Source organism: Manis pentadactyla, chromosome 8, assembly GCF_030020395.1.
Source record: "Manis pentadactyla isolate mManPen7 chromosome 8, mManPen7.hap1, whole genome shotgun sequence".
Lineage (NCBI taxonomy): Eukaryota > Metazoa > Chordata > Mammalia > Pholidota > Manidae > Manis > Manis pentadactyla.
The window spans coordinates 44,201,657-44,227,931 of record NC_080026.1 but is presented as its reverse complement, the minus strand read 5'-3'; the positions used below and the strand labels follow the sequence as shown (position 1 = coordinate 44,227,931).

At 36.2% G+C, this 26,275-nt stretch overlaps 1 protein-coding gene across 4 annotated transcripts in view; it reads right to left on the bottom strand.

Annotated features, from left to right (window-relative positions):
* EPB41L5 (erythrocyte membrane protein band 4.1 like 5) overlaps positions 1–26,275 on the bottom strand; it is a 177,267-nt gene that overhangs the window by 28,530 nt on the left and 122,462 nt on the right. For 3 of the 4 annotated variants that reach the window (XM_036886554.2, XM_036886553.2, XM_057505709.1), the window contains exons 17-21: positions 25,384–25,529; positions 22,074–22,171; positions 8,474–8,602; positions 5,644–5,708; positions 2,966–3,053 (exon numbers count right to left, since the gene is read on the bottom strand). In XM_036886554.2, the coding sequence (XP_036742449.2) occupies positions 2,966–3,053; positions 5,644–5,708; positions 8,474–8,602; positions 22,074–22,171; positions 25,384–25,529 (526 nt within the window). The remainder of the gene's footprint in view (positions 1–2,965; positions 3,054–5,643; positions 5,709–8,473; positions 8,603–22,073; positions 22,172–25,383; positions 25,530–26,275) is intronic. The other variant, XM_036886555.2, reaches the window with a different exon arrangement.

The window sequence follows — 26,275 nt, the reverse complement described above, 5'->3', positions numbered from 1 at the left end:
TCGGGTTATTTGCTTTTTGGGTGTTGAGGCGTGTAAGTTCTTTATATATTTTGGATGTTAACCCCTTGTCAGATAATTATTTACAAATATATTCTCCCATACTGTAGGATGCGTTTTTGTTTTGTTGATGATGTCCTTTGCTGTACAAAAACTTTTTAGTTTGATGTAGAAACCATGAGTTCATTTTTGCTTTTGTTTCCTTTTCTCAAGGAGATGCATTCAGGAAGAAGTTGCTCATGCTTATGTTCAGGAGATGTTTGCCTATGTTGTCTTCGAAGAGTTTTATAGTTTCATGACTTACATTCAAGTCTTTGATTCATTTTGAGTTTACTTTTGTGTATGGGGTTAAACAATAATCCAGTTTAATTCTCTTGCATGTAGCTCTCCAGTTTTGCCAACACCAGCTGTTGAAGAGGCTGTCATTTCCCCATTGTATGTCCATGGCTCCTTTATCATATATTAATTGACCATATATGGTTGGGTTTATATCAGGGCTCTTTAGTCTGTTCGGTTGGTCTATGGGTCTGTTCTTGTGCCAGTACCAAATTGTCTTGATTACTGTGGCTTTGTAGTAGAGCTTGAAGTCCAGGAGCGTAATTCCCCTTGCTTTATTCTTCCTTCTCAGGAGTACTTTGGCTATTCGAGGTCTTTTGTGGTTCCATATGAATTTTAGGATGATTTTCTCTAGTTCATTGAAGAATGCTGTTGGTATTTTGATAGGAATTGCATTGAATCTACAGATTGCTTTAGGCAGGATGGCTATGTTGACAATATTAATTCTTCCTATCCATGAACATGGGATGTGTTTCCTTTTATTGATATCTTCCTTAATTTCTCTCATGAGTGTCTTGTAGTTTTCAGAGTATAGGTCTTTCACTTCCTTGGTTAGGTTTATTCCTAGGTATTTTACTCTTTTTGATGCAATTGTGAATGGAATTATCTTCCTGATTTCTCTTTCTGCTAGTTCATTGTTAGTGTATAGGAATGTTACAGATTTCTGTGTATTAACTTTGTATCATACAACTTTGCTGAATTCAGATATTAGACCTAGTAGTTTTGGAGTGGGTTCTTTAGGGTTTTTTATGTACAATATTATGTCATATGCAAACAGGGACAGTTTAACTTCTTCATTACCAACCTGGATGCCTTTTATTTTTGTGTGTTGTCTGACTGCTGTGGCTAGGACGTCCAGTACTATGTTGAAAAGAAGTGGGGAAAGTGGGCATCCTTGTCTTGTTCCTGATCTTAAAGGAAAAGCTTTCAGCTTCTTGCTGTTAAGTATGATGTTGGCTGTGGGTTTGTCATATATGGCCTTTATTATGTAGAGGTACTTGCCCTCTATGCCCATTTTGTTGAGAGTTTTTATCATGAATGGATGTTGAATTTTGTCAAATGCTTTTTCAGCATCTATGGAGATGATTATGTGGTTTTTGTCCTTTTTTTGTTGATGTCATAAACCTCTTCTTTTTGGTGAGACAAAATCAAAGAAGTGGGTAAGGTTAAGATTGTTCTGGCTCATAGCTTGTCCACTAGAGGACAGGGAAGATTCAGCACAGGAGAGAGTAAAGGAGATGTCTGAATTCCAAAGGTGTCTTTATCCAGATGTGTGGGTGCTTCACTGTTTATAAAAGAGCACATTATGACCTTACCCTCAATAATGTTAATGAACACTTTTAATTTAATTAGTATTTGAAACACCTCATACAAAATACAGTTCTGGACTACAGAGAGCAGAGAAAGTCTGTGGGGGTAGAAAGAATTTAAAAAGAATAAAAGATAAATTCTAATCTGGAAATATGAGAAATAAGTATCTAGGGTGTAGCACACAAAAAGATAACAAAGAGGTCTTTCATTTCTATTATTCTTTTTCATCCATCTGCCATCAGACTACAGTGAATCTCCTGTTCCTGCTTCAACATTCAACTTTATTTTAGTCACATACATAAAAAAACTGTTCTCTCTCTTCTCCCATCACCATCTTCCCATCTTCCTCCTATCCTTCCCCTCCCACCCTACAGCCTGGATACATGCCCCAAAACAGCATGTATATACCGCTACCACAATGTATTAAAATGCTTCCTCCCAGTGGATTATGAGCAGTTTGAAAGAAGAGGCCATATTTCATTCATTTTTGAGTTTTCAAAGCCTAGCATTCTGTCTGGTACATATTATATAAGCAATAAATCTTTGAACTAAATGTCCTTCTCTGTTGAAAAAAATCTCAGATACTTAACAATTTTCAGTGATCAAAGAAGTCAATATATCTTTTTAGATTTTAATTAGTAGAAAGGACACTCCTGATTGAAGTTCCTTTTAGGTTGGGTTTTTTTTTTTAACCCAAAAGTCTGAAAAATACACAGTAAAATATAAACTACACAGTATTTGGGTAGTGGAAACACAGGTGATTTATAGTATTTTTCTTTTTATGAACTATTTGGTAAATTTCCACAATAAATGTGCTTATGTAATAAAAGAGCTACATGGTAAATGTTCATTTGAAGGATAATTTTTCATTTAACCTTCAAATTAAAACATTCACTGGGCAATGGACTGGGTTACTATGACTTCTAAACTAGTAAGGGTGGGGCAAACACATACAGGAAAGACCAGATTGCAATGAACTGATTATATTGCAAGACAACAATAGGTTGCTGTTATTTCAGCAAGTTTGTTTCAATCAGTCAATATTTACTTAGTGCCTACTATGTGCCATGTACTACATGAGACACTAGGGAAGCATAGCCAACAAAAATATCAACAAGTAACACAAAACTGGAGCAGAACCCCTGAAACACTCTTGTGAAGGATCCGACTATAGGGTCCTTCCTAGAGAACTGAGGTCAAAGCTTTTCTCATAGCCTGAGTTCTTGTGTCAATTAGAAATCACCAGACATCCATGGTGATACTACAGGACTCAACTCCGCATGGTCTTCGGAGAAACTTTAAAAAGTAAAAGTATTGTTACCTTCAGAACAGAACCATTTTCTGCAGGTGTGGTACACATCAAAGCAAGAGGATCTGAGAGGGGCATATCATTCTCATTTAATACAGCACTGGGAAGAGAGAGAAATGCATGTCACAGATGAAGTACATAAGCACATGCCCAATTTTCAAAGAAAGGGCAGGAAAGAACAAATTATTGAAGGGGAAGAAGAAATTAGTTTGTGAGGAGTGTGACGGCAGAGTTCACTCACATGCCTTTGTGAAACCCCTCTACATGCACCACGTAACAGTCTTCTCATCCAGAGGGCCCCTTTCACAGATGGATTAAAATGGTTGATTACTATACTTCCCTCCTAAATCTCACTGACAGGATAGAAAAGATTTATCTTGAAAAGAAAGACAGATAAACAAAAGAGAGATCAGATTTGTTTTTAAAAGTTGTTATCAAATACATGAATGGGAAAGTTCAGTGGAACAGAAATCATAGAGTATCTGAGAGCAGAACAGTCATGAAACCATACGGAGAAGCCACCATATAAGCCACAATGGCCAAAGAGCTCTGTAGCAGAAGGTAGAAATGACATCAAGAATTCTCCAAATTGCACAACACAACTAGCTAGGTGAGAGGATGCCAGACAATCTGTGATCTGTAGGCCTGGAGTTAATGACAAGTATGTCTAACCCCAGATAAGAAAAACAATAGGAGCAGTCACAGATGGCTTCAACACCAGAGTAAAGAGAAAAAAATTCATCCACCAAGATAACACATCCAGCAAGAAATCCTAGTCTTCTCCAAAAGCATCAAAAATGTGCAAGCAATAGGAGCAGTTCCTGCCCAATTCTACAAGGACTGAGATAAAACATGAAGCAAATCCTAGATTGGAAAAGTCAGATATAGTGAAGTGGAAGCTAGGACTGCTGCGCCCATAGTTCTGGGGCAAACAGAGACAAAAAGACAAAAAATAAGGAAAAATTATGAGCAAAAGAGAAGTGAGCAAGATATTTCAACTAATGGATACCAGATATTCGAAAAGGTAATGGCTTCCAATTTTCCAGAACTGAAAAAAGACATAGGTCTTCATTTGAAAGACCACATGAATAACAAGAATAAAAAAATAAACTGATTCTTAGACATACAGATGTGAAAATGCAGAACCCCCAAAATGAGCAGTAAAACCTAGGTTACCAGAGAGAAAAATAATTCTGTGCTTCAGAAAGAAGAAACAGCTCTAGAGGTAGAGGGTAGAAGAGTGCCTGCCAGATGCTGAGGGGGTAAAGAAGGACCGTGCTGAGGGTGCAAATGGCTATGGCATCTCTTTCAGGGGTCATGACATTTTACGGTATTAGGTAATGGTAACTTTGTCAATGTACTAAAAAGCATGGAATTTGTACTTTTGAAGAGTAAATTTTATGATATAGGAATTACAACTCAATAAGAAAAAAGAAAAGAACCCTAACTGTACTATAGCATATTGTGAAGATGTGGTAAAGCTTAATATTTGGTACACAGACATGTATTACATAATCTCCATTGTTTTCTCCATGCATGAGACATTTTATTTTTAAAAACGGGATATAATAATTTTTAAAAAGAGTGGTATCACATGGGGAAAAAATAGTTTAGCTGAAAAGGAAAATAACCAAAAACAGAACTAAGCTTAAATAAGAACAGCATATTTTAAAGGATGGATTTCAAATCCTGGGGAGGGGAAATAAATTATTCAAAACATCAACATTAATTTAGAAAAATAAATCTGGAAGTAAGTTGGAGTACATTCTAAGGTCTTTCCAGCTTCAAAAGTTAGTGAAATTGGGCAGTCGTATCTCAATCCTCATGGCAAAAAAAATATTATGAAGTTGTTATTCTAAAAGGCTCCAATAATAACAGTATTAAAAATGTTGTAGGTCAGTTGATTTATGGGTATTAACTAAAAGGTTAAATTGTAATTCCAGTTTTACTCTGTAATCACCAATTACTACATACTGAGTACTAACTGTAAAGTATTCTATACAAAACATGCCATATGCTGAAGTGCTATGTTGATTAGAGAACCTGGAACTGAATGGAATTAATCAGAAAACTCTTCACTGAAAAAGTTTGAATAATGGGAAACAGCATTCATTCATTCAACACTTACAGCATGGAGTTAGCACAGAACATTAGATGCACAGTGATGAACAGAATCAATTGGCATAAAGCAGGGGATAAAAGCCTGGTAAGACAAATAAACATAATAATTCTCATTAAAGGAAAAAGAAGAAGAAAGTACCTGGAAAGACCAGTAAAAAAATTTGTTCAAATAATGTGAGAGCCCATAGTTAAGAAAGTTGGTAATAACAAGATCACCGTGATGACAGTATGTTACTGAAATTAATGACCAGGCCCAGGAGAAATAAGACATCCTCACCAGGCATCCTGTCAGATTAAAAATATCTTTAAAGGTTGCTTCTGCCCTGCGGTTTGAATCAGTTGAAGAAGAACAAAAATGTAGAGAGACTGATTAGGAGTGTCTCCAAATAATCTACACTAGGCACTAAACAGTTCTGCAATGACAGGAAAGTGAATCCAAGCCATTTTTCAAAGAGATCCTAAAATCATGCGGTGATTGGTTGGGGAGGAGGAAAAAAGATTAAAAAAAAAAAAAAAAAAAGTTAAGAGGAAAAGAACCTCCATCTAATTCAATCTACCCAGAACTATACCTGTTTGGTGCAGCATCCTGAATGCTGGCATTTTTATGACTTAATATGCTATCTTCTCTTGCAACCTAAGAAAATAAATTTTTTTAAAAAACCATTAAAGTCTTTGTTGAGGATACTAAAGCAACAAGAGATTTACATTTCTTTCCAGTAAAAACAGAAACATCAGTTTGCTTCAGTTACAAAAAGAGGTAATCATTATCTTACCTATGGAAATATCAGTACTGCACCCAAATCTTGTCCAATATCCAAATTAATAATCTATTTTTTCACTTCCGTATATTAGTATACCAATTTACATGCATTATTAGACATTATTAAGACACCACGGTGTGTTAGACAATATATACAGAATCACACAGAAAACAAATTCAATTCCAGATTTTAAAAAATTTACATGGTAAAAAGAAACAGATGTGAAGTCATTTGGTTTTTTATTTTTCCCTCAACATAAGGAATATTTTAGAAGAGAATTCTAAAAAATTTTCTGAATAGGTCAGTTTTTCCCTCAACTTTATTGAGGTATCATTTACATACAGTAAAATGCACATATTTTTAATGTATGGTTCAGTGAACTTTGAAAAATATATACAGGTACATACTCAATAATACATTGAACATATTTAGCATTTTTATTGCTTCCCAAACATTCACTTGAGGCTTCCAATGCACTCCCATTAAAAACCTTTACACATGGCAAACAATGATCTTCACTTTCTATACTTTCATGTAAATGGAATCTTAATAGCTATCTTTTGTGTTTACCTCTTCAGAGCAGCATGCTATTTCTTGAGACCCACCCATGGTTCTGCATGTATCACTGATTTATTCCTTTGCATGTGCTGAGTAGCATTTCACTGTATGGATACAGCACACAGTATCTGTTTACCTGTTGGTGGGCATTTGGGTTGTTTCTAGTTTTTAGTGTCTATACATAAAGTGGCTAATAACATTTGTGTACTAATATCTGTATGAACTATATCTTCATTTCTCTTGGGTCAATACCTACGAGTGGAACTCTTGGTCATATGGTAAATGTATGTTTAATATATTGCCAAACTCTTTTCTAAAGTGCTTATAAATTTTATATTCACACCAGCAACATGCACTACAGGAGTTCCATCACTGCAGACACAGGGATGGTCAGCTTTTTATTTTAGCTATTTCAGTGTCTGTTGAATTATGATGTTCACTGTAGATTTTTTTTATAGATGCCCTTTATCAGGCTGAAGAAGTTCCATCCTATTCCTAGTTTTCTGTGAGCTTTTACCATGGATTCCTGGGCTAAATTCTGTGAAATGCCTTTTCCACATGAATTGACACAACTAAAAAAATTTTAATATGGTGAGCTATACTGTTTTTTGAATGATAAACCAACATCTTTCCTGAGATAAACTACCTGGTCATGATGTACTCTCCTTTTTATGTATTGTTGCATATGATTTGCTTATATTTTGTTAAGGACTTTGAGTCTGTTCAAGAGGGGTATTAGTCTATAGTCTCTTTTCTTGTAACATCTTCTGGTTTGGGTACTGGAGTAATACTAGTCACAGACAATGAATTAGAAAGTGCTCCCTTCCCTTCTATCTTCTGGAAGAGTTTGTGTGAAGTGTTGTTATTTCTTCCTTAAATGTTTCAGTGAATTGCAACAATGAAAGCAACTGGTTGTGGATTTTTCTTTGTGAGGAGGTTATGACTATAAAATAAAATCTCTTTAATTTAGGGATATTCAAGTATTTCTCTTTTCATCAAAAACCTAACTGAAATGTAAGGTAATGACAACTATTAGCACCACTGCTCCTCAGGATGTACCTTCAACATCAGGGGTTTAATGAATGCTTATGTGCCAGGCACTCTTCCATGTCCTTTACATATATTATCTTATTTCATCCTTTTAACTTATCTTAAGGTAGGTATGACCATTACCCTTTTTTTTAAACATAATTAAACCGAGGCTCAGAGAAGTTAAATAACTTGCCAAGACACAAACTACTACAAGTAGGTAGTAGATTATAAATAGGATTCAAACTCAAGCTGTCTTGATTCCAGAGCCTGTACTGCCATATTTTAGACTTCTTTCGGTATGTAAATATTATGTTTTATGCCTATACATAAAAAGCATGAATATTACTCCTCAAGTCTTCTCAGTTCTCTCCCAGGCTTGTGCCTGGGGTCAGGATGGGTAAAGTGCATCTTTCCAACAACAGGATATTCTGAAATCCTAGTTGCCAACATGAATGATGAGACGGGCTCCTGTCCTGGCTTTGGGATAGAGGATAAGTCTGAAAGTTTGGGAGAGCCAAGGAACTGATTTGAGAGCATGGATGCCACGAACTTCATGAGGGCTGCTCCTTACCCATTGCATCCTTCATGATGTCAAAACTCTTTCATTCTGTCACTATCACTCTTGTTGGTAAAAAAAAAATCACCATTTTGCCAAACTGGGGAGATGGGTGATAGGGATTATCAATCACCATTGATAAGAAAGACCTAATATAGACTTCACGTTGATAGGAACCTAAAATTACTAGATTTTCTAGCTATAAAAGTGAAGATTAGAAACACTGTTATAGGAATTTGACTTAAAAAACATTTCTTATATCCTAGAGCATCTTTACTCTTACTTTTTATCCAGTGACTATGACTCTTAATCAGCTTGCATTTAGAGTTGGGAAGACATTTTACCATCTTGAGACTGTTTCTTGGGACTACTCTCTTATCACTAGCTGGTCACTCTTGTTTGACAATCATGTAGTTTATTCATATATTTCATTTGTTCTTCAGGGTCTTTCGCCTCTAGCCCACACTCTTTGTACTTCAACAAGAAGCTTACCTTGTGCACTGCTTCTACTTGAGCCTTCAAAATGTTACTTTTCAAGTCAGGAGGAACTCTCCTGGCATTTAGTCCTGGGCTCTCAATGGCATTGTTAAGACATTTCTCAGTCAACTTCACCACCTCCTCCTAGACATTGAAAACACAGTGTAAGAAACTCTGACAGGCTATAGTTACATGGAAATAGGAGAAGGACTGATTGAAGTTCATAGTCAGATGGCCAGAAATCGTGTATAAAGGCTCAATAGTCAACTCCTACATGTACATGCTTGGGATTATATTATATAGCCACAAACAGGTCACTCTCAGCTTAGACTTATGAAAGTGATAGAACAAAGCACAAATACAGTCAATGAAGATCATAATTAACAACATAAATTAACTATTACAAAAAGAAATAAATGTAAGGAAACAAATTATGAAATAAGTTTTAATTATTTACACTGCAAATGGTATTTCACTTAACTTAAAATGAATGATAATCAGACAGAGATTCAAGATGGCGGGGTGGGAGGTGAGACAGAGAATTCCTCCCCAAACCACAAATAGTATGAAAATATAGTTAATTAATACAACTAACCCTAAAACATCAATAGGAAAGAAGGCTGAACAAGACTGCATACAGACCTCACAAACAGAGCAGACCTCACAAAACAGGGTAATGTACCAAAGCCTGGATCCGGCGGGACCCAAGCCCTTCCCCCACCCCAGCTCACCGGTGGGAGGAGGAGAAATGGAGCGGGGAGAGGATGGAGGTCTGGGACTGCTAAACACCCAGCCCTGGAGGTCTGCTTTGCAAGCAGAAACCTACATTGTGTGGTACTCTGGAAGTTCGGGAGCTAGGACAGGCGGAGTGCTTGTGAGACTGAGATTCTGGCCGTTTGTGGAAGACGGGATCCACATCAGGCCGCTCTGTGACAGAGGAAAGGCAGGCGGTCTGAGAGGGTTCCTAGCAGTGAGAGGGCTGTTGAAGGTGCGGGATTTGCACAGAGCTGGCTGCGCGGGGGAGGGGAGAGCTGGACAAGCTTGTCTGAGCGCACTCTGCCAAGCAGGTTGGGAACTTTCAGGAGCTTCAGGCGGTCCATCCCCCTGGATGGCTGCTCAGCTCCGAGGCCCCACACAGTGACAAGCAACCTGCCGAGCCTTCCTCCTAGCCTGCCGGCACTGGCTCGCAAACCAGCAGTCACTGCGCTGCGTCAGGTCAGCCAGAGGGAGGCCCCGCCTACAACATCTAGAGATGCAAAGCACAGAGGCTCACACCTGTGTGCTCAGCCCACTGGCTCTGACACTGGAGACAGGCACAGCAGGCGGGAATCAGGAAACAGATCTTTCCTCCCCTCAGGCACCAGCTCCGCTACCCTATGACCCCCAACCTCACTTTAGGGGCTGAGAAGCTCCAGAGACTGGAGCTTCTGGGCACTAGAGGGCACCACATAGAAATATGAAACGTCAGAAGAATATGGTTCAGACCAAAATCCCATAAACCCTAGAAAAAGGGCCAAATGAAACTGAACTCACCAATCTTCCTGAAAGAGAGTTTAAAATAAAAATCATAAACATGCTTATGGAGGTACAAAAAATATTCAAGAACTCAGGAATGAATTTAAGATGAGGATTCAATCATTAAGAAATTCCATATCTGAAATGAAGCATACAATGGAGGGATTTAAAAGCAGATTAGATTTGGTCGATGACACGGTAAATGGGATAGAAATTAGAGAAGAGGAATACAAAGAAGCTAAGGCACAGAGAGAAAAAAGAATCACTAAGAATGAAAGAATATTGAGAGAACTCCGTGACCAATACAAATGGAACAATATTTGCATTATAGGGGTACAAGAAGAAGAGAGAGAAAAAAGGGATAGAAAGTGTCATTGAGGAGGTAATTGCTGAAAAATTCCCCAATCTGGGGAAGTAGATAGTCTCTCAAGTCATGGAAGTGCCTGGATCTCCCAACACAAGGGACCCAAGGAAGACAACATCAAGACATAATAATTAAAATGGCAAAGATCAAAGATAAAGACAGACTTTTAAAAGCAGCTAGAGAGAGAAAAAAGATCACATACAAAGGAAAACCCATTAGGCTAAACAGATGTCACCCAAGGGATAGACAAAGAGTACAGAATATGATTCACAACATACAAAGAATGGAGGCGTAAGAAAAAGAAAAAGGAAAAAAAAAAAAGAACCTTTAGGGTGTGTTTGTAATAGCATACGAAGTGCATTAAATTAGACTGTTAGATAGTAAGGGAATTACCCTTGAAACTCTGGTAAAGACAAATATAAAGCCTTCAATGGCAATAATTACATACCTATTGGTAATCACTCTAAATGTAAACGGTCTGAATGCACCAATCAAAAGATACAGAGTCAGTGAATGGATAAAAAAACAACACCCGTCTATATGCTGCTTATAAGAGACTCACTTCAAACCCAAAGACATACACAGACTGAAAGTAAAGGGATGGAAAAAGATATTTCATGCAATGAATAGGGAGAAAAAAGCAGGAGTTACAGTATTTGTATCACACAAAATAGACTTCAAAACAAAGAAAGTCACAAGAGACAAAGAAGGACATTACATGATGATAAAAGTGTCAGTACAACAAGAGGATATAACTATTCTAAATATCTATGCACCCAAAACAGGATCACCTGCATATGTGAAAAGAATACTAACAGAATTAAAGGAGGAAATAGAATGCAATGCATTCATTTCAGGAGACTGCAACACACCACTTACTTCAAAGAACAGATCAACCAGACAGAAAATAAGTAAAGAGACAGAGGCACTGAATAACCTATTAGAACATATGGACCTAATGGACACCTACAGAACACTCCACCTAAAAACAACAGGATACACATTCTTCTCAAGTGCACATGGAACATTTTCAAGACTAGATCAGATATCTGGCAACAAAAAGAACCTCAGTAAATTCAAGATTGAATTTATATCAGCCAGATTCTCAGATCACAAAGGTATGAAACAAGACATAAATAACACAAAGAGAATGAAAAAACCCACAAACACATGGAGGCTTAATAACATGCTCCTAAATAATCAATGGATTAATGACCAAATAAAAACTGAGATCAAGCAATATATGGAGACAAATGACAACAATAATTCAACATGACAAAATCTGTGGGACGCAGCGAAGGCCGTGCTAAGGGGGAAACATATTGCAATACAGGCCTACCTCAAGAAAGAAGAACAATCCCAAATGAACAGTCTAAACTCACAATAAGTGAAACTAGAAAAGGAAGAATAAATGAGGCCTAAAGTCAGTAGAAGGAGGGACATAATGAAGATTAAAGCAGAAATAAATAAAAGTGAGAAGAATAAAACAGTAGAATCAATTAAAGCAGGAGCTGGTTCTTTGAGAAAATCAACAAAATAGATAAACCCATAGCCAGACTTATCAAGAAAAAAAGTCTACACACATAAACAGAATCAGAAATGAGAACAGAAAAAATACTATGGACACCACAGAAATACAAAGAATTATGAGAGAACACAACGAGAAATTATATGGTAACAAACTGGATAACCTAGAAGAAATGCACAACTTTCTAGAAAAATACAACCTTCCAATGTTGACCCAGGAAGAAACAGAAAAACTGAATAGACCAATTACCAGCAAAGAAATTGAAGTGGTAATCAAAAAACTACGTAAGAACAAAACTCCTGGACCAGATGGCTTCACTGCTGAAAGTTATCAAACATTAGTGAAGACCAAATACCCATCCTCCGTAAAGTTTTCCAAAAAGTAGAAGAGGAAGGAATACTCCCAAACTCATTCCACGAAGCCAACATCACTCTAATACCAAAACCAGGCAAACACACCACAAAAAAAGAAAATTACAGACCAATATTCCAAATGAACATAGATGCAAAAATATTCAACAAAATATTAGCAAACCAAATTAAAAAATACATCAGAAAGATCATCCATCATGATCAAGTGTAATTCATCCCAGGAATGCAGGGACGGTACAACATTCGAAAATCCATCATCATCCACCACATCAACAAAAAGAAGGACAAAAACCACATGATCATCTCCATAGATGCTGAAAAAGCATTTGACAAAATTCAACATCCATTCATGATAAAATCTCTCAACAAAGTGGGTATAGAGGGCAAGTACCTCAACATAATAAAGGCCATATATGACAAACCCACAGCCAACATTATACTTCACAGCGAGAAAGCTTTTCCTTTAAGATCAGGAACAAGACAAGGATGCCCACTCTCCCCACTTCTATTCAACATAGTTCTAGAGGTCCTTGCCACGATAATCAGACAATACAAAGAAATAAACAGCATGCAGATTGGCAAGGAAGAAGTCAAACTGTCCCTGTTTGCAGATGACATGATGTTGTACATAAAAAACCCTGAAGAATCCACTCCAAAACTACTAGAACTAATATCTGAATTCAGCAAAGTTGCAGGCTACAAAATTAATACACAGAAATCGGTTACATTCTTATACACTAACAATGAACTAGCAGAAAGAGAAATCAGGAAAACAATTCCATTCACAATTGCATCAAAAAGAATAAAATACCTAGGACTAAACCTAACCAAGGAAGTGAAAGACTTCTATTCTGAAAAATACAAGATGCTCATGAGAGAAATTAAAGAAGAAACCAATAAATGTAAACACATCCTGTGCTCATGGATAGGAAGAATTAATATTGTCAAAATGGCCATTCTGCCTAAAGCAATCTAGATTCAATGCAATCCCTATCAAAATACCAACAGTGTTCTTCAATGAACTAGAGCAAAATGTTCTAAAATTCATATGGAACCACAAAAGACCCCGAATAGCCAAAGCAATCCTGAGAAGGAAGAATAAAGCAGGGGAAATTACACTTCCTGACTTCAAGCTCTACTACAAAGCCACAGTAATAAAGACAATTTGGTACTGGCACAAGAACAGACCCATAGACCAGTGAGAAAGACTAGAGAGCCTAGACATTAACTGAAGCATATATGGTCAATTAATATATGATAAAGGAGCCATGGATATACAGTGGGGAAATGACAGCCTTTTCAACAGCTGGTGTTGGCAAAACTGGACAGCTACATTTAAGAGAATGAAACTGGATTAATGTCTAACCCCATACACAAAAGTAAATTCAAAATGGATGAAAGACCTAAATGTAAGTCATGAAACCATAAAACTCTTAGAAAAACTCATAGGCAAAACTCTCTTGGACATAAACATGAGCAACTTCTTCATGAACATATCTCCCCGTGCAAGGGAAACAAAAGCAAAAATGAACAAATTGGACTGCATCAAACTAAAAAGCTTCTGTACAGCAAAGGACACCATCAGTAGAACAAAAGAACATTCTACAGTATGGGAGAATATATTCATAAATGACAGATCTGATAAGGGATTGACATCCAAATTATATAAAGAGCTCATGCACCTCAACAAATAAAAAAGCAAATAATCCAATTAAAAAATGGGCAGAGGAGCTGAACAGACTCTTTTTTCAAAGAAGAAATTCAGATGGCCAACAGGCACAAGAAAAGATACTCCACATCCCTAAACATCAGAGAAATGCAAATTAAAACAACAACGAGATATCTCACACCAGTTAGGATGGCCAACACCCAAAAGCAAACAGCAAATATTGGCAAGGATGTGGAGAAAGGGGAACCCTCCTACACTGCTGGTGGGAATGTAAAATAGTTCAACTATTGTGGAAAGCGGTATGGAGGTTCTTCAAAAAACTGAAAATAGAAATACTATTTGACATAGGAATTCCATTCCTAGGAATTTACCCTAAGAATGCAGGAGCCCAGTTTCAAAAGACATATGTACCCCTATGTTTGTCACAGCACTATTTACAATAGCCAAGAAATGGAAACAGCCTAAGTGTCCATCAGTAGATGAATGGATAAAGAGGAGGTAGTACATATACACAATGGAATATTATTCACCCATGAGAAGAAAACAAATCCTACCATTTGCAACATGGAATGGGCTAGAGGGTATTATGCTTAGTAAAATAAGCCAGGCAGAAAAAGACAAGTATCAAATGATTTCACTCATCTGTGGAGTATAAGAACAAAGGAAAAACTGAAGGAACAAAACAGCAGCAGACTCACAGATCCCAAGAATGGACTAACAGTTACCAAAGGGAAAGGGATTGGGAAGGATGGTTGGGAAGGGAGAGATAAGGAAGAAAAAGGGTCATTACAATTAGCACTTATAATGTAGGGGGTGTGGGACATGGGGAAGGCAGTATAACACAGAGAAGACAAGTAGTGATTCTATAGCATCTTACTATGCTGATGGACAGTGACTGTAATGAGGTATGTGGTGGGGACTTGATAATAGGGGGAGTCTAGTAACTATAATGTTGTTCATGTAATTGTACACTAATGATAGCAAAATAAAAATTTTAAAAATGAAAAAAATAATGATAATCATTAATAACAAGAATTATTGTTATTACTATGGTTGTTATTTAACACTGGTCTAAATAAATGCATTCTAAATATTTTCTTAATCTCAGATAGTTTTTTTCTGTAAAACAGGCTAGCTGCCTTAAAAAACATAGTAAGACACGATGTCTACAAATGAAAAAAATAATAACTTATATTTAAAACTCCATGGAGAAGGTAAATAGCAGATTATTCACATCCACAGACAGCTATTGAACTAGAAAACATATTCAAAAAAGTTATACAGAAGACAGCACAGCCAGATGAACAAATGAAAAATATCAAAGAAAGTTTGTAGGCTAAAGTAAGACTATGTACCATATCTCTAATCAAACTCCCAGAAGGAGAAATAGATATAACAGCGCAGAGGCATTATTTGAAGAGTTTTCTAGAATTGTTGAAAAGTACAAATCCTCATATTTAGTCAGTGAACCCACAGGAGGATAAATTCAAAGAATCACCACCTGAATACATTGAAGTGAATCTGCCATTAAAATATAAAAAGATTATCCTGAAAGCAGCTAGCATGAAAAAACAAATTACCTACAAAGGAAAGACAAATATATTAATGGCAGACTTCTAAAAGCAATCAAAATTAGGAGACATTAGAATAAGATCTTCAATGTGTTGAGAAAACAACTGTAAATGTGGAATTTGAACCCAGAAGAACGTTCTTTCTCAAGAATGAGTGCAAATTAAGAACATTTGCCAACAATAGCAATCTACTCAAGAAAGTTCTTAAAGGACTTAGTTTAGGCATAAAAACTGATCTTGAGTAATAGTAGAAAAGCAAAAGGGAATGATGAACAAAGACATCATTGACTATGTGGTAAATGCTTTGAACGACTACATGAAACAATAACAACGCCTCATGTGTGGGATTTATAATATAGTTAGAACAAAAACACTAGAAAATAACAGCATTTGAAAAAAAAAGAGGCTAGCTGCCAGGTATGGGATTACATTTTACATTTCTCTTTCAAGATGAAATAGTTTAATTAATGTGTTTATTCTAATTTGGTGTTTCTTAGTGTAGTCTCCATACATCTGTCTCTGGGTGGGACCCCAAAATCTGAATGTTTAACAGGACTTCCTTGTGTGATTTCAAGATATACAGAATTCTGAGAATCACAAGTTTGGACTAGACTCTATTTATGCCTGTGACTTCTTAGTCTTCACAATGGTTCCTATTAATTAAAAGAAAATCCTGTCCTTTTTCAACCATAGCTAGTTAATGTCATATGATCCAGAAATCCTACTTCTGGGTATACATTCAAAGGTAAGAAAATCACTATCTCAAATAGATACCTGCATTCCCTTGTTTGCAACATTATGCATAGTACCCAAGAAGATACAGAAACAACCTAAGTGTCCATCAACAGATGAATAGGTGAAGAAAACCTGTGTGTGTGTGTGTGTGTGTGTAATATTATTCAGCCTGTAAAAAGAAGGAAACCCTGTCATTTGCAAAAACATGGATGAGGCTGGAGGGTATAATGCTAAGTGAAATCATACAGACAAAATAACAAATACTGCATGGTATTACTTACATGTGGAACCTAAAACAAACAAACAAAAATCCAACTCATAGAAACAAAAAGTAGAATGGTGGTTGCCAGAGACTCTGGGGAAGGGAAGTGGAGAGGGGCCAGCAAAAGGGTGCAAACTTTCACTTACAAGATGAGTAAATTCTGAGGATCTAATACACAGCATTACATTATAGTGACTATAGTTAATGATATTGCTCTGTATACCTGAAATTTGCTAAGAGAGATCTGAAGCATTCTAGCCCCAAACCAAAACAAAATGGCAATGTAAGATGTTGGATGTGCTAATTTGACTTATTTGATTGTAGGAATTATTCACAATGTATGTGTATGTCAATTATATCTAAACAAAGCTGGAGAATATCGTGGCTAGTTCAAACACTTTGACATTTCTTTTCAGAGACAGTTATGCTGCAGACTTGAGATTACTTGTTAATCACTTGTATTTGCACATTATAGGATTCTCAGAACAACCTGCCTCTAACATAGGCAGATATTTCTTTTTATGACTGCATTAAAAACAAAAAACAAAAACTCAGCATACAAATCACAGGTAAAAGTATAAACTGTTACCATCTACCATCTTTCTGGAAGGCAACTGTGCAAAAAGTACCAAGTGCTTTAAAATTATGTCTGTACTTGGATGTAACACATTCACTTCCCAGGAAAATAAAGATAGTTGCAGGTATTTATTTATAAGGCTGTTTGTTACAATATTATGACAGTGAAAATTAGTAACAATCTAAATGTCTAATAGAGAACTAAGTAAAACAATTATGACAAATGCATGTACTTTAACTATTGTCTTAAGGTGTCATTGAAATAAAGATGTTCACAATTGATTAGTTTAAAAAGCAGTATCATTGCATTTTTATTTATTTATTTAATTAATTAATTAAGGTAACATTGATATACAATCTTATGAAGGTTTCACATGGGCAACATTGTGGTTTCAGCATTCACATATATTATCAAGTCCCCTCCCCAACCCAATGCAGTAATTGTCTATCAGTGTAGTAAGAACGGCACTTTTATTTTTTAAAAATACATCAAATTAAATGTTTGGAAGTATGTACCTTTAAAATGTTCACTGTAGTTATCTCTTAGTAGTGGGATAACAGAGGATTTATAATTTCCTGCTTTTTAAAATCTGTATTTTCTACAATTACCCTGTATGTGTATGATAGAAAAAAATTACTGACATCAGCTTAAGTGTAATAGCTTTAACATATTTTCACTTTATTTCCTTATCATATGTACTTCAGTGGCACCCAGTTGCTATGTTGCTGCTGTGTCTGTCTTGCACAGCCAAAATGTGGCAAATAGAAGAACAAAAGAATTAAAAGGACATACTGATTCCTAATTAGACCTGATCTGGAATGACTCAAACTCTACTGTAGGGCAGTCTTTGCCTGTCAGAACCGGTTTAGTTAGGAGCTTGTGTCAGGGGTTATAGTCAATCCAAGTTCTCAACTAGAATACCATCAGATCCAGACTTGAGAGCACTGTTGAAACAATCTTGGCTAAGAAATATGAATGTCTTTCAGTAATGCATTTATACAGTCAAACAACTAGGGTGAAGAATTAGTATCAACTCTGAAACTTAAAAGAAAAATGGTACATTTTTATAAAGAGGGGTCCTAATTCTGAGAGCTCCTCAGAAACAGTTAAACTGTTGAATTAATAAAATATATGCATATAAACCTCTTAACCAAAGTGAAGTTCTTTTTAGTTTAACCTTGGAGGGATGCAAGGAGTTAGTTTAAGGTTGGTTATGGCTCATTCTTTTTTTGAATCACGAACTGTTTTGAGAATTTAACAAAATTTAGACCTACTTTGCAGAAAAATGTATAAATGAATCAAAGACAAGAATATGTACTGAATTTCCTAGGGCTTAAGGCCCTCCTCATAATTATTCATGGATAGATCCATCTGCTAATTAAGAATCCTGCTTTAGAAGATTAAATACAATTTATCTCATATTTTTACCAAATGTACACAAAGGTTTTAACCACATTTATAAACTATTTCTTCCCCTTAAACTGTTTAATGTATCTAAATGAAGCCAGAAGAGTGCCTAAGATTATGACCAAAGGGATATCAACTTTTATTAACTAGTCTACTATAAACTAAAAAATGGTAAGATACCAACAGAGTAACAGCCTGATTTTCAGAAAGAATGACTTAAAAATTATTTTTGTAAAACCTACACCAATGATATTAGTATAATACTAGTAACTATTCAGCAAGCTGAAAGAGGCAAGGCAATTATTCAAAGAGCAGCAGAATGTGCCACCCCAATTATACCACTGAGGCATGTGGACTATTTTGAGCTGAAGGCAACTAAGAAGAAGCTACAAAAGAAAAGCTCCCTCCCCTCCCCCTTTTTGCCTAAAAGCAGGACCACTTAATAAAAGTTTCTACAGTGGGAAGGACAAAGATTAATCCCTGGAGACAATTTCTGTCCCTTTGAATGAAAAGCAAGGACTACTTAAATCTGCATAACAAACCCTACTCTTGTTTACCATGTTTTTACTGTAACCTTCCCATAACCAGTCTCCCCTACACCTTTCTTTCTTTTGACTTTAGCTGAAGATGGTACTTAAGCCAGAATTCTAAGCCACCTCTGAGAGTTACTCATTTTTCTCCCTGGGCATCTCCCTTTATACAGGAGTATACATGTTAATAGACTTCTGTTTGTTTTCTTCTTGTTTATCTCCTTTGTTACATGGGTGTCAGTCAAGAACTCAGAAGGATAGAGAGAAAATAATCTTTCCTCCCCTACAACAATTATTGCCAAATAGGAAATATTTGCCTTTCCATTGGCAAAAAGTATCACTTCTATTTACTAGTTACATGATATGTAATAGCTCATTGATCCCTGGAGAACTGTGGCCTCTGCACAGCCAATGTCTGAAGATTGCCCCAATTCCCAAAGGGAAGTTAGACCTATCATCCTATCTTGTGTGTCCAAGTTGTGGGCAGAGAGAAGGAATGTAACTATTTATAGAACTGACTAAAATGGAGTCAGTTACATCAAGGATGAAATGGAGATAGTCAATGCAGGTGCATAAAGGAAACTTATCTTAACCTTATAGGAATTTACAGCTCCTCTCAGAAATCAGAAGAGGACACCAGTCAATCCGCAAACAGCAACTGTTCACACTATTTCTGGATTTCCTTGTTCCCCTGACTCAGTTACCCTTATCCAAACAAGAAAGAAAATAAGTAAGCAACCAATCAGTTTCAAGAAACAAGTAACTCCCACTCTTATCCCATAAAAGCCCAAAGTCTGTGAGTAACTTGGAACTCATTGCCTCCGTAGTCTTGAGTTTTCTGGCTTGCAGTTTGAAACCCTTGCAATAAACTCATCTTTCTGCTTTGTTTTATTCAGTGTGTACAGCTTGGTTTTTGAGATATTTTTTGGTTATGTCTTTTTAAGGTCTGGATACAAAGCAAATGAAAAGGGTAAAAATGACCAAGATTATTCCAAATCATAGGTGGTCACAATCTGCTGCTGGAATAAATTCCTAACAATCAGGAGAAGGGGTCTAAGCTTCCTGAGGGCCAAGACTTTGCTATTTTTCTGTTTATTCCACATGATATTTTATCTGACAAAAAGTAGAAAATAAACAGGTCTGTAGAACTGAATCAACACTGGATATGGATCTCAAGTGACTGTATCAGTGCTGGTAATGCAGGTCTGATGTGGCATGAGACCCCTCTAAAATGACTTCTCAAGACATGAGTTTGAACTCAACTTTGTTGTCAGTAGTGTTAACTGAACCTAAGATTCTATGTCCATAGTATAGCTTCTCAGTTACACAATTCTTAGAGTTAATCATCCAATGACTGATTCTTTGCTTTAGAATAATGTATTTTATTTATAGTTAAGTTTTTCATCCTAAGATTATTTTAGGCAGTAAAGCTGATATTAATATTAATTTGCATTCCCTAAGCAAACATCAACTGTGATGGCAGAGACAGAAAAATCTTACTGGATTAAAAATGTGTCATATAAATAAAACATTAATCATCTTTTACACAACACTCTAGCTGAAAAAGGGTAGTCAGTGTCCCTTATTTATTAGTACAACACTAAATTCTTTGTTATTCCTTCCAGCCATTCAGTAAGCCCTCACTAAATATTAGCTATTATTTTTCCTAGCTATATGAACCTTAAAATGTTCAGGATGGCATATTGTTCTTTATTTAGCCCACTCTAGTATTCCCTTTCCTGTCCTAATCCACACTCCTCATTTTCATCAAGCTTCAAGACTGATTTAATGGATCTTCTGATTCAGAGGCTCAGTTTTATTCTATGAAGATGTGCAGTGGATTTTACAAAAGAAACAAGTAGCCGCTCAGTGGATTTCCGTGAAGTCTCTCCCAGTGTGAGCAGCAACCACTTCTTGCCTGCATACTCCCACCAAGATTCACCAGGCTTCATTCTTCTTTAGGTTCATTCCAGTTCTCCACTAGATGTTTGTCAAATTAATTGCTAATCATCTAAAACTCTCATCTAAAGCTTTCAATTAACCCTTCAGTCTCTGACCTGTATTCCCTTACCTCACAGAGAGTAAAAAAACTGACAATGTAAAAGCAAACAGACCAATATAATTGAAAAATACTGAGGGGACAAGAAAATGAAATACTTGCTGGAATTTAATCAGCTTCTACAGACATTTCTAAGAAAAAAAAAATACTTGGATTCAAAAGGACAGTTTTAATAATGGTTATGCAAGAAAGAAGAAAATCACTCTACTCCAACCTGGTCTTTGAAAGAATTATCCAGGGATTAAAGAACACTGAAAATCAACTGTTTCCTTTTCCTCTTTAAAATCAAACCAAAACAAAATTTATTCAACAGATTCTTATCTGTTGTCTATATGTAGATAGAAAAAGGGTATCTCTAGATCATTACCTAAAAATCACTTTTCCATTTAGTGCAGATAACTGGTAGCAATACAATTATTTTTATTTCAGCAGTTTATTTTAGTTATTCTTCTAAGTTATTTAGTGTAGAAATAAGTAAATTTTTAAAAGTTGCAGTCAAACAATTAACTGCAGTTTAACTAGCTTAGCTGGTTTGCCCCCACCACCCCATGCCTAAAAAACTCCAAGGAGACAAGGTGGTGACAGGCATAAAAGATGAGGTTGAAGTCCCTGAGGGTCTATTCTCTTCCTTGTTCACACCCCAGAGCAGCTCCCTTTCAAACAAATCCCCTAATTTCAAAGCGCTTTCACCAAGTTCTTCAACTAAATCAAGACCCACTGAACAGAAGTAGAGCAAAGATGGGCTGAATGAAAATAAAAGGTTCAAAAGCCACAACACTCCTGACTATATGCTTAAAAAAAAGTCATGAGATGACCTTAAAGTTCTTAGTGTTGCTATCCAAATTTCTTCCTCCTCTCCTAAAAATCCAAAAATTTCACCTTTTTACATAAGAAAACAGGTTTATAAGAGTTCAGGACAGACAGATTCCCCAGGAAAAGAAAAAAATATTAGCTTTGGAAAGAAAAGATTTCTGGAAGGTGTGGAGATATGTGACAGGTATACGAAGGAGAAAACCAAAATAAATACCTGGCTGTTGATGTTAACATCGATGTTGGAATGAGGGGATGGCAATGGACTGGCTTCCATCTCGAGGTGTTTGAGCTTCTCTGCAGCATCATTTAATGCTGAAAAAAAAAAAAAAAGGCAAAACAACTCCTTACATTGCCACCCTGTCATAGCTGTGTGAAGGTACAGACTTAAGACTTTCCCCCCAACATTGGGTTTATCATGAATTAAAGGTAATAATTCAGATGACCAGAGAATAAATGTATTTTCTTTCTATAACCAGATAACCCCATTAATTTAAGAGTTAACCTAAAGAACACTGCTCCATATCTGCACTGCTCTCGAAAGCCACTGAACTCTGGGATCTCAGTAGCATGTGTGATTAAAAGGATTACCAACCAAAAGACTCTAAGAAAAGGCAGAGAACACCTGCGACATGATCCTTTCTTCTGTATCTACAACCCAAGTTCCTCCTGCTGACCCTCAGTACTTTGTCATTGTCTTTACTTGGCCCTGACTATACACTGCCTAAAACCAAACTTAGGTGAAGCCAACTGATGAAGGACATATGGTCATTTGTTCACAGATTTAACATATTAGATACTGGTAGCATCAGGTGTGAAGCAGGACGAGCATTTGGTCTTTATTATGTTCCCCCTAGCTGCAAAATGCATGTAAGTAAAATCCTCTGAAAACAGTTCAGCTTTAAATGAAATCCATTTGAATTTATCACTCTGTAATAATCTTATTTTGCAGGGATTAACTTGGTATGAGTTTGAATTTTTACACTGTCACTTCACAAAAAAGCTGTTGAATGCCTAGTAATTTCTATATAATCAGGTAGGAAAGGGAGGGAAAAACTGAAATCTTTTCTTCCTGGTCAAAGGAATCTTCTAAGTGTCCATTAATTAACTCAGTGGATCTCTCTCTTGGCTATACATTAGAATGAGATGTGGAGCTTTTAAGAATTACTGATATTCCTAGAGCTGACTTAGAACAATGGTGTAAGGATTTCTGGAGGCAGTTATTTTGTGGCACTGGTAATTTTTAAGACTCTCCAGGTGATTATAATGTACAACCAAAGCTGAGAATCACTAACTCGACACTGATCTTCTCAAGATCTTCTATATTCATGTATTAATGCCATCTCCTGTTTTCTTATGCCTCAAATTATTTGATACTAAATTTTAACACGATACTACTGTTGAGATCACAAATGCTTTAGCTTATGCTGATAAATTAATACTGTTGGATTTTGGGTTTTTTTTGGTTGAAATAAAGCTTGTGGATAAAGTGAAGGTTCCTATGGCCCTGATTCTGTTTAAATACTTCGTAAGGAGGGGCTTACTCACTGTAAGGTATCTATTTGTGATACATGGCAGAAACATTTAAAAAGTCTTCCCTATAGTAGTAGTTCCAGGTCTGCTTCCCTGTACTTTCAAATTGCTGATCCAAGATTCACCAGTAAAGCACCATAAAAAAATTCTTTGATATACTAGGTTTTCAAATATTTAAAGAGTTATTGTATCTCATTTGATCTTTTCTAGGCATTCCTAGTTCATTCTACCATGTTCCCCCAAACCAATACAACTTCCCAGAAACTAAGTACTAAATTAATGTTGTTTGCTAAAACAACACTTTTGTAGCACTGAAGGAATCTAAAAAGAACTTTTGAATTCATATAATGGACATTAAATAGAATGTAAATAAAACCAATGCTGCCATCTGTATATAGGAGATTATTATTTTAACTCTGGAAATATTCCATATTAAGCTAGTCCTGCTTCTGACTAAATCCAAGTCCTGATGGCTTTGGTTTGTTATATCTCACATTTTTAAAGTGACAAAAAATAATTTCTAGCAAGAGGCAGAGTCCAGGCCAGGGCTGTAAAAACTGGAAACTAATGAAAAGAAATTATTGCAAAGAAAGTACATGAGAAATAGTAATAGAGGATGTTTTCTTAATCTAATAACTGACTATTACCTTTAAATGATCAGATTAGAAGATTATTCTGAAACCACCAATGTAATAAGTCAGTTGATTTTTGTTTCCTGACCTCAGATTTCAAGTACAAGTTAAACATAATAGATGGCAAGTAAAAACATAGCCATGATATGTCAGAACGTTTGCTTACTTGTGTATTTTAGTGGTTACTTAAAAAACAAAAGAACAACATATATTTAATGACAATTACTAGTAGTATTTGAACCATGAGCACTATGTAAATTTTCATTCCCACCTCCCATTTCTAAATTATTACATGCTATTGGCGTATTCTTCACTCTTCACAGACAACAGCATATTCACTAGCAATTTCCTATGAACTGTTTAAAGATGTCTAATTTTAACAATACAAATCAAAATTGGCAAGGCCACATACACAAGCTGCTTTTAAATGAACAAACTTTACAATGAGATTCAACAGGAAGTTAGTAATTGTTTAAGGACAGTTTACGCTTTAAAATCAAACCAAACTCACAAATACATAGACATTTTCAATGTACAATTTAATGTTTCCTCTTTTTTAAAAAAGTTAAGGAAAACAGTATTCTTTCTGGATTATTTAGTTCTGTGCATCTGAGCAAAAACAGTCCCAACAACAAATATTAATAACAAAATACTTCCTAGGAGCTTCTGGGGAAAATGGAAGTTCCTATGGCAAGGATCCTCACCTGACACTAAACTAGTTGATGTAATTGGCGTGCTGCTAGGCTAATGCTTCCACACCGTAGGCAATAAGCTATTATTAACTGAGATATAAAGAGCTCCACCCAGTGCTCTGGATGGAAGCAGAGACAGAGATGGATTACCAACCTGCAGACTGCTGAATGCAGACACGTTGCTAGTGCTCAACCTACTGCTGTGAGAATAAAGCCAGGTATAAACCCTTTTACCTGAAGAACATTCTGTTGTCATTTCTCAAACTCCTGAAATCATAGTAAACTTGCCTGGGGCTGAAACCCTCAAGCAAGACAGAGCTAATGGAATGTCCAAACATTACATCCTGTGCCCTAGAAAATCTTTAAAGGAACTTTTTTCTCTTAAGTTTCACTCAATAAACCAAGTAAAAAGAAAGTTTGAAAATTAATAAATGTTTAATGACTTATAAATGAAACAAATGTTTACATGGTCTCAACTACGTCATGGTAGATATTTCAGTGGATCATTAAGCCAAAAATGGTAAGAAAGCATAACTATTCTACAATAAATTTTTAAATTCAAATATTGGAATAAGATTTTCTTCAAGCAATGGATTTAAATAATAGTTCATTTCTAAGGGAGGTAAAAAATAAAAAGGTGTCATCAATGTTGTTCAGAACAGTTACTTACTTCCGTATTCAGCTTCAGGTCCTTCTAATCCAGTTTGCCTGGTGGCTGGTGCTTGGGATCTTTCCATAGTGTCAGATGCCCCAGTAACGTCAATGGTTGTTGCCAGTAAGTTTGGACTATCTAGCAAATCAATATTCAGAGGCAAGCTGAAGAGGTAACAGAAGTTACTTAGATCAAGAAATTTATTATGAAAATAATTTAAAATACTAGCAAAAATCTTTGTTGGAAAAAAGAATCCATGTAAGAGTTTGTATCCCAAATGGCTTATTCATCTTTCAAAACCCTTTGGGCAGTCTTCTCTTCAGGCCAAGAGGGAGTAAAAGGGACTGGATTTATTTTCCTCTTTAAATAATTTAAGGGGGGAAAAGAAACTATTTTCAAGACATCAGACATTGGACAACAAAGGACAGTGATTCTGACATTTGGGTAGCAAATGAGGTGAGGCATATGCTGCTTTGACAGAAATTCCATGCCATGGCACAAAGAGGGGGAAATGAGGAAGCGCATAGAGAGCTCCCTCAGTTGAGAAGATGAGACTGAGAGGCCAGGGAGACCAAGGCCACTAGAGGTCATAGGGCACAGTTATCAAACAAGAGAGGCACCACTTCAAGGAGAGAATGTTGGAGTCCACAGAGGGCCACCCCAAGTGGTCAGGCAAATACTAATCAGAGAATGTGTGTGAGCAAATTCCCTGAGGTGTGGAAAGAATCAACCAAAAAGATTTCCTTCCATCTGGCTGGGGGAAGAACTAGCAGCACTCACACCGGGCCACAGTGCCTGTTTCCCCAGACAGACTATGAAAACATGTAATTCACAGGGCATTGAATATTCAGAAAGGTCTTGCCTTAGTAGTGGAGAATAATTAAAGCAGACTGAGAATGGCAATGTACCC